This window comes from Sturnira hondurensis, unplaced genomic scaffold (assembly GCF_014824575.4).
Source record: "Sturnira hondurensis isolate 20B ecotype Veracruz unplaced genomic scaffold, ASM1482457v3 Scaffold0019996, whole genome shotgun sequence".
Taxonomy (NCBI): Eukaryota; Metazoa; Chordata; class Mammalia; order Chiroptera; family Phyllostomidae; genus Sturnira; species Sturnira hondurensis.
Window position 1 is genome coordinate 139,427 of NW_028092627.1, and position 12,713 is coordinate 152,139.

The window sequence follows — 12,713 nt, forward strand, 5'->3', positions numbered from 1 at the left end:
CTGCTTTGCTTAAAATGCTCTCAATTAAATGATAAGGGTCTAAGCAGGAAGCAAGTTTGTTCCTCAAAGTTTTATGGCCCTTTAGCTATCTGACCTTAACTCAAAATAGGCCCTCAGGGTTCTTTTTATGTTTGATCCTTACTGTCTGACAATGATTAATGAACTTTACCTGTATTGTTGTGCAAAATGAACCTAATAAAAACCCACTGAGGTAAAGGCCCTTCTCCTTTGAAAGATTGGCCACCTTTCCTCCCCAAGCAGATCATGTCTTAGTAGACTTATTCTCATCTGTGGCAGTGGGGGGGGGGGGGGCACGCAGGTGGAGCCCCCCCCACCACAGTACTTCAGGTGGATCCATATTGATTTATTAAAATAAATTTTTCCAGAAGCATGAAAACTGACCAATTGGTTTCTAATTCTCAAGTACTATTTCATGTATTATTTAAGAACAGTGATTCTGCCAGATTTTCTTTTTTGCATCAAGATACCATTTACTGATCTACCATTAGTGGGCAAAAAATGTAGGCATCTTTGACATGTCATCATTTCATATATAAATAGGTAAGTTTCTGGCTAAAAACTTTTAAGAAAAATATGCTGTATGGAATAAGATATTTTTAAGTATATTTTATTGAGTATGCTATTATAGTTGCCCCAATTTGTTTCTGTCCTTTATCCCCCATCTCCCTGTACCCCTGCACCCTCCAGCATTCCCCCCGCCATCCTTAGTTCATGTCCATGGGCTGTACATGTAAGTTTTTTTGATTCTCCATTTCCCATACTACTCTTAACCTCCCCCTATTTTGTACCTACCTATTATGCTCCTTATTCCCTGTACCTTTTCCCCTATTGTGTCACTCCCCCTCTGATAACCCTCCATTTGATCTCCATTTCTGTGATTCTGTTCCTGTTCTAGTTGTTTGCTTAGTTCCTTTTGGTTTTTGTTTTTTAGGTTCAGTTGTTGATAGTTGTGAGTTTGTAGTTATTTCGCTGTTTATATTTTTGATCTTCGTTTTCTTACATAAGTCCCTTTAATATTTCATATAATAAGGGCTTGGTGATGATGAACTCCTTTAATTTTACCTTGCCTGAGAAGCACTTTATCTGCCCTTCCATTCTAAAGGATAACTTTGTTGGATAGAGTAATCTTGGATGTAGGTCCTTGTTTTACTACTTCAAATACTTTCCAGCCTCTCCTTGCCTGCAAAGGTTTTTTAAAGAAATATACTAATAGCCTTATGGGAACTCCTTTGTAAGTAACTGTCTCCTTTTCTCTTGCTGCTTTTAGGATTCTCTCCTTATCTTTAATCTTGGGTACTGTAATTATGACCTGTCTCGGTGAATTCTTGCTTGGATCTAACTTCTTTGGGACTCTCTGATCTTCCTGGACTTCCTGGAAGTCTATTTCCTCCACCAGATTGGGTTTATTTTGTTTTCAAATGAGTTTTCAATTTCTTGCTCTCCCTTTTCTTCTGGCACCCCTATGATTTGAATGTTGAAACATCTAAAGTTGTCCCAGAGGTCCTTAAGCCTCTCCTCATTTCTTTGAATTCTTGTTTCTTCATTCTGTCCCAGTTGGATGTTTACTTCTTCTTTTTGTTCCAAATTGTTGATTTCAGCCCAAGTCCCTTTCCTTCACTGTTGTTTCCTACATATTTTCCTTTATTTCACTTTTCATATTCTTCATTTCTTCCTTCATTTTGCAACCCAGGTCAATATTTTGTCAGCATCCTAATTACCAGTGTTCTGAACTCTGCATCAGATAGACTGTCTGTCTTCTCATCACTTAGTTCTTTTTCTGAAGTTTTGATTTGTTCTTTCATCTAGGCCATATTTCTTTGTCTTGTTGCACTTGTTATGTGGTAAGGGGTGGAACCTTAGGGTACTGTCCCAGAAAGTACCCTAAGAGGGCAACCCTCTTTGCTGTGCTGTGGCACTGTCTGAGGGGGAGGGATCAGAGAGGCAGCAATACCGCTTGCTTGGTTGGCTCTTGTCCCACTTTGTTACTTCCCTCATTTCCCACAAGTAGTGCCCTTTCCTGTGCTGATTTGAAGGTGGGTGGGTTTGTGTACATTTTAGGACTCTGTGGGCCTCACCAACAGATTGTTGTGTGCGACTAGGAGTTACCCCCACAGATTTTTACAGCCCGGGGTTTTGAATCTTTAGTTTCACCTGTGCTCAATCCCCGAGTTTCATGGTCCCTCGCTCCCCAGTTGTTCCTCCCTGCTTATCCACCTACGATTGTGGGATAACTCACACAGTCCATCACTTTGTCTTGTCGTGCATTCTCTCTGCCCCTCCTACCAGTCTGGATGAATGTTTAACTCCTTGGTTGTTGGACTTCCATGCAGTTTGATTTTCTGGCAGTTCTAGTTGTTCTTTGTTTTTAAATTGGTTCTCTTATCCTTCTCTTGGTGGTACAAGGACATTGGGGACCACTCTGTGTGGTTTTAGAGATTGTAGTCCTACAAGTGCAAGCTCTGAAAGGGGCTGGTAAGTCTCCCTGGAAAACCAGGTTATAACACAGGTGGCAGGCATGACTCGATTCTAACATCAATGGTCCCATGGGAATCAGGCCTAAAAGGTACATTTTTGTCCTTTGAAGCTGGTTCTGCTCAGCAATAAGCCCTGTCAGTATAACCCAGATATCTTGAGTTCAAAGCATAAGGAGTGAAACTCCCTACTTCATGATATATGCCGTTATCACCATCTGGCACTTATATGTCTCACAAACCCCAACCTGAAAAGATTGCTGCGCTTCTTTAATTGTTATCTATAGATACTGTTAGCTATGTGCTTGTGTTGGAAAGTTCCCCCTGCACTTTCCAACCCTAATAAAAGCCATGTAGGAGAAGGGCTCAGGGCATTTTCCACTAGAGGGAATTGCCACCCCTTTTCCTGTTGGAGCGACAAGATTGTGTCCGGGACAACTCTTTATTCTCATCTGCAGCGGCCCGGGAACCTCACTGGCCAAAGTTCCTCTCCTAAGGAGAAGTATTTCTGCCTACGCCTCTATCTTGGCCAGAACTCCTCTAAGATATTTTCACTGTAGTTGAAATTTGCTATACTTATGAATCTAGCCCATCATATTTTACTCCTAAGATTTTTTAAATGAACATTTATATTATGCATGGTGAGCAAAAGGCAAAGTCCAATGATCCAGGGAAAACTTTGTCAAGTGGTCAAAATATCAATTTATGGATCAATTCTGTCCACAATAAAATACCCATTCCATAATTTTATTATTATTATTATTATTATTATTATACATAACTTTTTGTTTGCTTTAGTGCATTTACATGGCAAAATAAAATGTAGGTAGGCACCTATGTCATTACCATCCAATAAAAAAATAAAATGAAAAGGAAAAATAAAAAAATCTAAGTGACTACTCCATACCAGAATTTTTCCCCCTAATCCTTACCTGAGGAAAACGGACAGAGAGAGAGAGAGACACACGATGTGAGAGAAAAACATCAATTGGTTGCCTCCTGTAGACACAGACCGAGGACTGAATCTGCAACCTAGGTATGTACCCTGACCAGGATTGAACCCACAACCTTTCAGTGCATGGGATGATGCTCCAACCAACTAACTGAGACACACTGGCCAGCACCCAGGATTTATTAATATTGGGGAAACAGGAGTGAATAGATAGAATAAAACCATCTGTTCTGATGAAGTGTACATTAAGGGAAGAGTAGGAATACAAACAAAATAAATAAATAAAAGTTCTGTAGACAAAAATAACAAGAAACATAACATGAAGTGAAGGGGATCAAATTTTAAACAGGTGGGTCAGGGAAGGCTTCAATGAGAAGGTAATTACTTTCAGCAGTACATAGGCAACTTTGTAAATGAATACAAAGAAAGCAAGGATCTGAACAAAGAGGTGGGGCCAAAATGTGTGTGTGTGTGTGTGTGTTCATTTACTTTAAGATATGAGAACTAACAATGCATGCTAATGTAAATGGTTCAACAAAAAACAAAAACTGATGATGCACGATAAAATGGGATATCATTTAAATAGACTCTTTGAGTAAGTATAAAGAGACATAATACACATGGTATGATGAATAGGTGAAGTATCCGTAGAAGTTCTCTTCTGCATACTATTATACTTTAAATTTCTCAAAGAAACACCATGTCATCAGCAGAAAGATAAGAGAGGAAGTGATGGAAGTTTTAGGAGAATGAAGATATGAAATGGACAGCTAGGAGAAATACAAATATGAAAGAACTAAGGACATGCAGTATGATTATCCAGGGAGCATTAGGGCTAACTCTTATGTACACTATAGCAAGGCTAATTTAAAAAATCTTAGTTTAAAAACCTATTAAGATTTCGATTGGTAAAATAAAACACTATTATCATTTACTATCATTTATGTGTAAGATCTTTTCCATCACTTTTTTGTTAAACTTGTACTTACAAACTTCAAAATGGCCAACCAGAATTCAATTATGCAAGTATTATCTTTTGGATCCTAATATACAAATGTGTGTATTACTTATGTTCTCTTTTTACTCCCTCATCCTAACTATAAATATGTAGAAACCCAAATATACATATCTCTTAGAACCTACTGTGACAATTCATATGCCTACAACTAATTTAAATGATAAAAAGTCAGTCAAGAGTAATCACAGCCCACAAAGCACAACAAAGTCCAAAAACATGGGAGGGAAATTTGGAAATAGGAGGCCAATTATTCAATTTACAATAACAAAGAGTTTAATATTATCTTGGTAACTTACTGCAGATCGATCCAGGAAGAACTGATGAAACTCAAGGAAGACACGACGAGTCTCCTTAGAATTGGTGTGTTTATAAAGGTCTGAATAGAGGTAACAAAGCTGTAGTAAAGAAGAAAATAGAAAAGATAAAGTGAGAAGTTTAAAAAATATATATAATCTGTTAGATTCTCATAGAGTATGAATGTTTGGAACAGGTAAGTCACCATAAATAATATAGTGACTATCATATAATGAAGTGTTAAAAAATAACATTTTAAGTATCTTTCACGTTTATCCTTGTATGTTTAGAAAACTGAAAGAAGTATATCCAGTTATCTTGCATAAGTGAAAAGTTTTATGGTTTATGAATCAATAAAAGAACTCTGAATTGGCTAAATTGTAAAATATATTACCAATGTCGCAGGGTCAAACTGTGAAATTACATGATGTAAAAAAACAGCTAAGTGAGCTGGGCGAGATTTTAGCAGTTCAATGCTCTGGAAACAGCTGCACTGTTCATTGACCTAGGAAAAGAAATAATTATATGTCAATAACTCCAACACAAATGCTCAACTAAAGATATAAAAATTTTACTTTGATCTACGCTAAAAAATTCAAGGTTTAAGATATTTCACTAAAATGTATTAGCAACAGAGGCTATAGAATCGCTTCCTCTGAAATACATAAACTCTTGGAAATAGGATGGAAGAATGCCCATCTTGGGAGAATTCAACTTTAGAAGATGATTATCAAGGAGCTGAGATATCTATAAATCAGTACGCAAAAAAAAACTATCTAACAACACTTCTAAAACTGTAATGAAAGGCTTTTTGCCTAATAATCAGATAGCTATCTTCCTTTTCTTTTGGGCTAATTGTAGATATTGTGGTAGGAAATGGAATTGTATGATTTTAAGTAAGACACCGCCTAGAATACTTGTATATTGCCTAACTAGATTAAAAATAGAAAACAGTAATAGTTATAACAGAGGTAACTAGAATCACAATTTTCATATACTTTTTTACTTTTAAATAAGGTGAAACTAAAGTTGATCTAAACAAATGCCAATTCTACACCATCTCTTTCAGAAAATATGAGGTAACACTTCTTAATTCTAAAAGGCCGTAACTACCCAACTATCAAAACCAATAAAAATAATTATCAAAAAAGAAAAAACAAAAAACTACACACCCCCATAAACACAGACACAAAAGTCCTCAACAAAATAATAGCAAATGGAATACAGCCACACATAAAAAGAAAAATACATTATGACCAGTTAGAGTACATCCCCAGAATCTAAAACTGACTCAACATGCTAATATCAATCCATGTAATTTGTCCTATTAGGAGACTATTATAATCATCTCACTCACTCAGTAAGATTCAGTATTCATTCATGATAAACACTCTTAACAAACTAGGAATAGAAGGAAATTTTTCTTAACCTATAATAAAAAATATCTACAAAAAAGCTAGAGCTAACTTTATAATACTTTATGATGAAAGACTAATCTTTCTTCCTAAGATCAGTAATAAACCAAAGATGTTCTACTTTACCAATCCAATTCAACCTCATACTGGAAACCTTAATCAGTGCACAATAAATAAAAGATAAACAAATTGGAAACAAAAAAGCATTGTCTCTAATCATTCACCATATGGTGTCTATGTAGAAAATCCCAAAAAGTTTTTTCACAAGTTCCTGGAAGTACCAAAGGCAAGAATCAAGACAATTATACTCCTATATGCTATCAATAAATGACTGGAATCTCAAATAAAATTTTAAAAAACTTTACAATAACACCTTCCTCTCCCCAAATGAAGTACTTAGGTATAATTATGACTTCTTACCAGTTTTAAAAGCAAAGTCATTTCTATTGTTTAAAACTAAAATAAGCAACTAACTAACCCACGCAACTAACCAATTAATCTTAGTCCTAAAATTTAGCTTCAAATCCTTAATAATTTAATGTCAATCTCCCAAACGTGTTCATTTTTACAACCAAAAATCTCAAAAAACTAATGGGCTTTTAGAAAAAATATCATTACCTGTTCATGTTCAGTACCAAAATCATCATCCTCTGCTCCAATAATATGAGGTGCTGCATGGGTTGAGGGACTTCCAATAAGTGATTGAATGTCCTGGTAATATTCAGAGAAAAGAAATGAAAAAATTATCTAGTCCTCAAATTCAGAGACAGGATAAAGTCAAACCATCAAAAGATGTGGTTCACTAAACAGGTGGGATTTTTTAAAATTTATTTTCTTTATGCACTTTATTTTCAAAGAAGTGGTTTCCAAATATCAAGGCCATGAACAACTGTAGCAAAGAAAACTACTATAGTATTTACTATTTTTCTTGTGGGAAAAAGAGTATTCCCCTGGAAATATAAAACATTCTTTGCTCACTATACCCTTGGTTTTCTGATTCTTATCACTCTCTGTATACTTCATTTATTATGTCATACAAATCTAAACCTTGTTACAGAAAGAAAAAAATTAGCTTATTTTAAAAAGTTAGATTTTAAAAAGTAAGTGAAGACAACAGGACAAAGGAAGGATGAGAGTAGAAATGATAAGACAAAGTTAGTAGAGGTTAATACAAAGATTTCTATTAATGTCACATATTAAAAACCACCACTAAACCCTATTTTTAATTTTTAATTCTTTTTCATATTTGCATAATGCAAGGTTTTTCAACCCTGACACTGTTGATATTTGGGGTCAGATAATTCTTTGTTGTGGGAGCTGTCCTGTGCACTGTAAGATATTCAGCAGCATCCTTGCCTTCTACCCATCCGCTACATGCCAGTAACAGCCTCTCAGTCCTAACAATCAAACATGTTTCCAAACACTTCCAAATGTCCCCGGAGGCAAAAATAAATAAATAAATAAATAATCAATCAATCAATCACTCCTGGTTGGAAATCATTTGGCACAATGCAAAAATTTGAAGTAATCACATAAAAAACTACTATAGAAGCAGGTGACAAAAATTACAAAAATAACAGATCTCATTCCATGCAGCAGGTCATCCATTTGCCAACTCACCAAGTAAAATCAGCATGAAAAAGGCAGCACAGAGGCATTAATGTATACTGTAAAAAATACAGGATGTCTGAAGACCACAAATACCAAAATCAAAGACTGCAGAGCATCAAGAGAAATAAAATTTGGAAAAAATAGAAAAGAATGAGTTTGGCTTAAATCTGGCAGCAGCTGAACATGCAAGATCTGTCTCACTCAAAGAGAGTGAGGCTATAATCATCTGGGAGTCATGTACAAAGTGGTTACAGTCAAAACTATGAAATGGATCCAACAAATTATAAATTAAGTAAATAATATGTAACTGTTGCTTCATCTCCTTAAATGTTGCTCTTACACTATATATTTGCACCTCCTAAACTTGATTTGGCCTTTTCTACTACTTATTTTTTCAGAAACACATATATTTTAATTATTCATTTATTTTTATTGTATTTTTTCCATTACCATTTATCCCCCTTATACACTCTTCTACCTTTACTCCCCTGCAATCACCACACTGTTGTCAGTGTCCATGAGCTCTTTTTCTTTTTCGCTCAATCCCACCACACCCCAAACCCCACCCTAAAACTGTCCTCCTGTTCTCCATGTTTAAGTCTCTATTTTGTTTGTTAGTTTGGTTTATTCATTAGATTCCACATATGAGAGAGATCATATGGTATATGTCTTCCTGTGACTGGCTTATTTCACTTAGCATAATGTTCTTCAGGTCCACCCATACTGTTGAAAGAGTAAAGTTTTACTCATCTTTACAGCTGGGTAATATTCCATTGTGAAAAAACTAGTTTTTAAAACCCAATGTTTTAATAATTTAAGAAAAACATCAGGTGAAACAATAGAAAGGCATATATAACAGTAGTAGTTAGACAACTATTGATTTTATAGCTGATTTATCTGATTTTATATGTTCCTAATAATCAATATATCATAGTATGATATTAAGGTTTTTACTATAAAACTTTATACAATTCTAATTTAAAAAATAAAATAAAAATGCTAAAAGTATATTTCCACTTCTAGGTATACACCCAAAAGAACTGAAAGAACTTGAACAGATTTGTATAGTCATGTATACAATAGCATTATTCACAACACCCAAAAGATAGAAATAATTCAAGTGTTCACTGATAAATGAATGTGGTGTATACATATAATACACCACATATAAATAAAAAAATGTGGTGTATACATATAATGAATTATTATTCAGCTTTAAAAAGGAAAAAAATTCTGACACATGCTACAACATGGATGGACCTTCAAGACATTATGCTAAGTGAAACAGGCTGGTAAACAAAAGGACAAATATTGTACAATTCTACTCATATGAGGTTTCTAAGGTAGTCAAATCCATAGAGACAGAAAGTAGAATGGTAATGCTCAAGGGAGAGGATAATCTGGAGTTAATATTTAGTGTGTACCAAGTCTTAGTTGTAAAAAGATGAAAAAGTTTTAGAGATGAATGCTATGATGGCTGCACAACATGAATGTAACTTAATGCCAATGAACAGTATACTTAAAAATAATTAAGTGGTAAATTTTATGTTATATATATTTTATTGCAATGAAAAATTTAAGCTACCTAATAATACTATGTAGTAGCTCTCCATTTATCAAAAATGTTATTAAGTTCCCAACTGTAATCACATGATCAATAAAATGTATTTTAAAATTTTTATTAAGTTCCTTGAAAACTTAAGCTTGCTCTCAATAATAATATATAAATAGCAGATGTTTGTCACTTTAAGTATAAGGAAAACACTATCACTTTATAGATTTCACACTCACAATGTCCTGAATTACTTCACTTTACTCTAGGTTTTCCTCTAGATAAATCTTCTCTTTCACGCCACTCTTAGGACTTTAAAAAAAATATTCAGTTTATTTCAATAGGCTCACCAAAAAGAAAATAAACAGTGGCTAGTTGAGCAAAATATCATGGTTATTGCTATACTTCTCCAAAGGAACTCCTATTTGTTCACCACTTGTTTGTACTTTAAATGCCACAGAATAATCTCCCGCTGTCTTACTCCATTTTGCCCTCTTCCTACCCCTGCTCAGTTGAGTAAAAATTTTATTTCATTGTTTTCTCTCTCTTTTTTTCTTTTCTTTTCTTTCTTTTTCCTCTCTCTCAACCTGAACTTTATTCCTTATTCTTATTAGTTTGGTTCCCTATCCTCTCAAAACAAATTTTTTTATTATAGACATCTCACATTCACTTTTCATTTTTCTACAATATTCTTTGTCCCAATCCACCTTCATTAAACTTCATTCAACTGTCACTGCCATTGACCCTGCCATGATTTTTCTACGCTCCTGATGTTCTAGTAATTTTGTAATTTTGCTCCTGATATTCTAGTACCTTTTCAATTTTACTTCAAACTTCAACAGCAAGTCCCCATTTGTGTATTACTCACATAAATTTTGTTATCTCCCTTTCTCCACCTCCATTGTATCCTAACTCTTATAAATTCTCCTCCCTCTTACCACACAACAATTTCCCCATCTTTAAGCAGGTCTCATTTGACCCTTGTCATATCTTATAATATCCACAATCTCTCTTCACCTTTATTAATATTAGTTCAAATGTGATTGAGAATGCTGATGTGGTACCTCTTTGGTACCCATTCTTTGTCCTGGTGTAGGTCTGACTGCCTGGTAACACTGCTTTTTTAACCAACACCTGTACAATAGCATACAAGACAAGGTGGAAGTTGAGAATACCAGTAAACACACTGGAGGGGGGAAACCCACAAAGGAGCCACCGACAAATACAGCAAAGTACAAGAAGAGAGCACACACAAACAATAAAAAAGGCAACCAAAGAGAATTCACACAAGGAAATCAAAGAAACCATACTACCAAGTCCCATAGATCTCCTACTATAGAAGTTCACCCTAAGAAAACAGCTGGCAAAGCAGAGCATTGGGAATCGCAGAAACAAACAAAATGAGTCACCTAAAATAGGGAGACTAAGAAAGACCAAAAAATCAAAATCCATGTCAGAATCCCCAGTAAAAGACCTAAATGAAATGGAGGCAAGCAAACTATTAGATATAGAATTCAAAAGAATGGTGATGAGAATGCTCATGGAAATCACAGACAAATACAAGGAACTGAGTGGGAACTACTACTATTTCCTTATGAATAAGGAAATAGAAATAAAACAAGAAATAAAGAATGCAACTTCGGAAATAAAAAATACACTTGAAGGAATGACAAGGAGACTGGATGAAGTAAAGGACAGAATTAGCAAGACACAAGACGAAGTAGAAACGGACACCCAGATAGAGTAGCCACACAAAAAGAAAACAACAAAAAAAATGATGACAGCTTAAGGGAACTACAAGACAATATGAAACACCAAAATACCACAAGTCAGAGAAAATAGAAAAGGTGCCAAAGCTACTTGTGAGTCCTGTCAAAAGAATACAGAAGAAATTTAGGGAGATTCTACCAGCCAAAAAAGGAACAATTTAAATAACAGTAACAATAACAATTTCTGGTATTGAATCATAGCAATACCAGAAGGAGAAGAAGAGGAACAACAGAAAATCTATTTGAAAAACTACAAGGAAACTTCTTGAAACCTGGAGAGGGGAAAAACCCAGGTAAGTTTACGAAGCACAGAGGGTCTCCATCATGGTGCACCCAAACAGGCCTATTCCAAGACACATCATAATTACAATGCCAAGTTTTAAAGACAAAGACAGAATTGTAAAAGCAACAAGGGAGACATAGGAAGTAACATACAAGGGAGCTCCCATTAGGCTAACAGGTGATTTCTCAATAGAGAGACTATAAGCAAAAAGGCAATGGAAACAAATATTAAAAAAAAAAAAAAAAGAAACAAATATTCCAAGTAATGAAAAGCAAAAGGCCTGCAATCAAGACTACTCTACCCAGCAAGGCTCTCAATTAAAATGTAAGGTAAAATAAGGAGTGTTGCACACAAAAGAAGGCTGAAAGAGTACACCTCCACCAAACCAGCACTGCAAGACATGCTACAGGAACTGTTCTAAGAAAAGGAAAAAAAAGAGTGAGAGAGAACACAGGTACAGAGAGGGGAAAATAAGTAAATACCTATCAATAACAACCTTAAATGTAAATGGCCTATATGCTCCATCAAAAGACACTGGGTAGCTGAGTGAATAAGAAAACATGATCCACACATATGCTGCCTACAAGAGACCCATCTCAGAACAAAAGACCTATACAGACAGAAAGTGAAGGGTTGGAGGAAAATATTCCAAACAAATGGACAGGAAACAAAAGCTGGTGTAGCAATACTTAGACAAAACAGATCAAAACAAAGGCCATAAAAAGAGACACTGAAGGACAGTTCCTAATACTCCAAGGAGGAATTAATCATTAACACACAAACATTATAAACATATATACACCCAATATAGGAGCACCCAATTATATAAGAAAAATATTGGAGGACGTCAAGAAAGATGTAAAGAAACATACTTATAACTAGGGGATTATATCACCCCACCTCAAAAATGGACAGATCTTCCAAACAAAATATCAACAAAGATAAAGTGGCATTTAACAATGCCCTCCATCAAAGGGACTTAACTGTGTGTGTGTGTGTGTGTGTGTGTGTGTTTGTAGGACCTTTAATCCCAAACAAGCAAAATACACATTCTTTTCAAATGCACATGGAATATTTTCAAAGATAAAGCACAGAATAGGACACAAAACCAACCTCGACAAATGCAAAAAAACTTGAAATCATATAAAGCATTTCCTTGGACAAGGGCCTGATACCAGACACCAACCTCAAGGAAAAACTCAAAAGCACTCAAACTCGTGGACATTGAATAACATGATATTAAACAATGCGAGGGTTAACAATGAGATCAAGGAAGAAATCAAAGAGGTTCTGCAAACAAATGAAAATAAAAACACAACAGTCCAAA

The 12,713-nt window shown here is 35.0% G+C and overlaps 1 protein-coding gene across 6 annotated transcripts in view; it reads right to left on the reverse strand.

Moving 5' to 3' along the window:
- ARHGEF12 (Rho guanine nucleotide exchange factor 12) overlaps window positions 1-12,713 on the reverse strand; it is a 212,784-nt gene that overhangs the window by 75,008 nt on the left and 125,063 nt on the right. For all 6 annotated transcript variants that reach the window (XM_037028530.1, XM_037028529.1, XM_037028532.1 and 3 more), the window contains 3 exons: window positions 6,790-6,882; window positions 5,151-5,261; window positions 4,759-4,857 (listed from right to left, as the gene is read on the reverse strand). In XM_037028530.1, coding sequence (XP_036884425.1) covers window positions 4,759-4,857; window positions 5,151-5,261; window positions 6,790-6,882 — 303 coding nt within the window. The remainder of the gene's footprint in view (window positions 1-4,758; window positions 4,858-5,150; window positions 5,262-6,789; window positions 6,883-12,713) is intronic.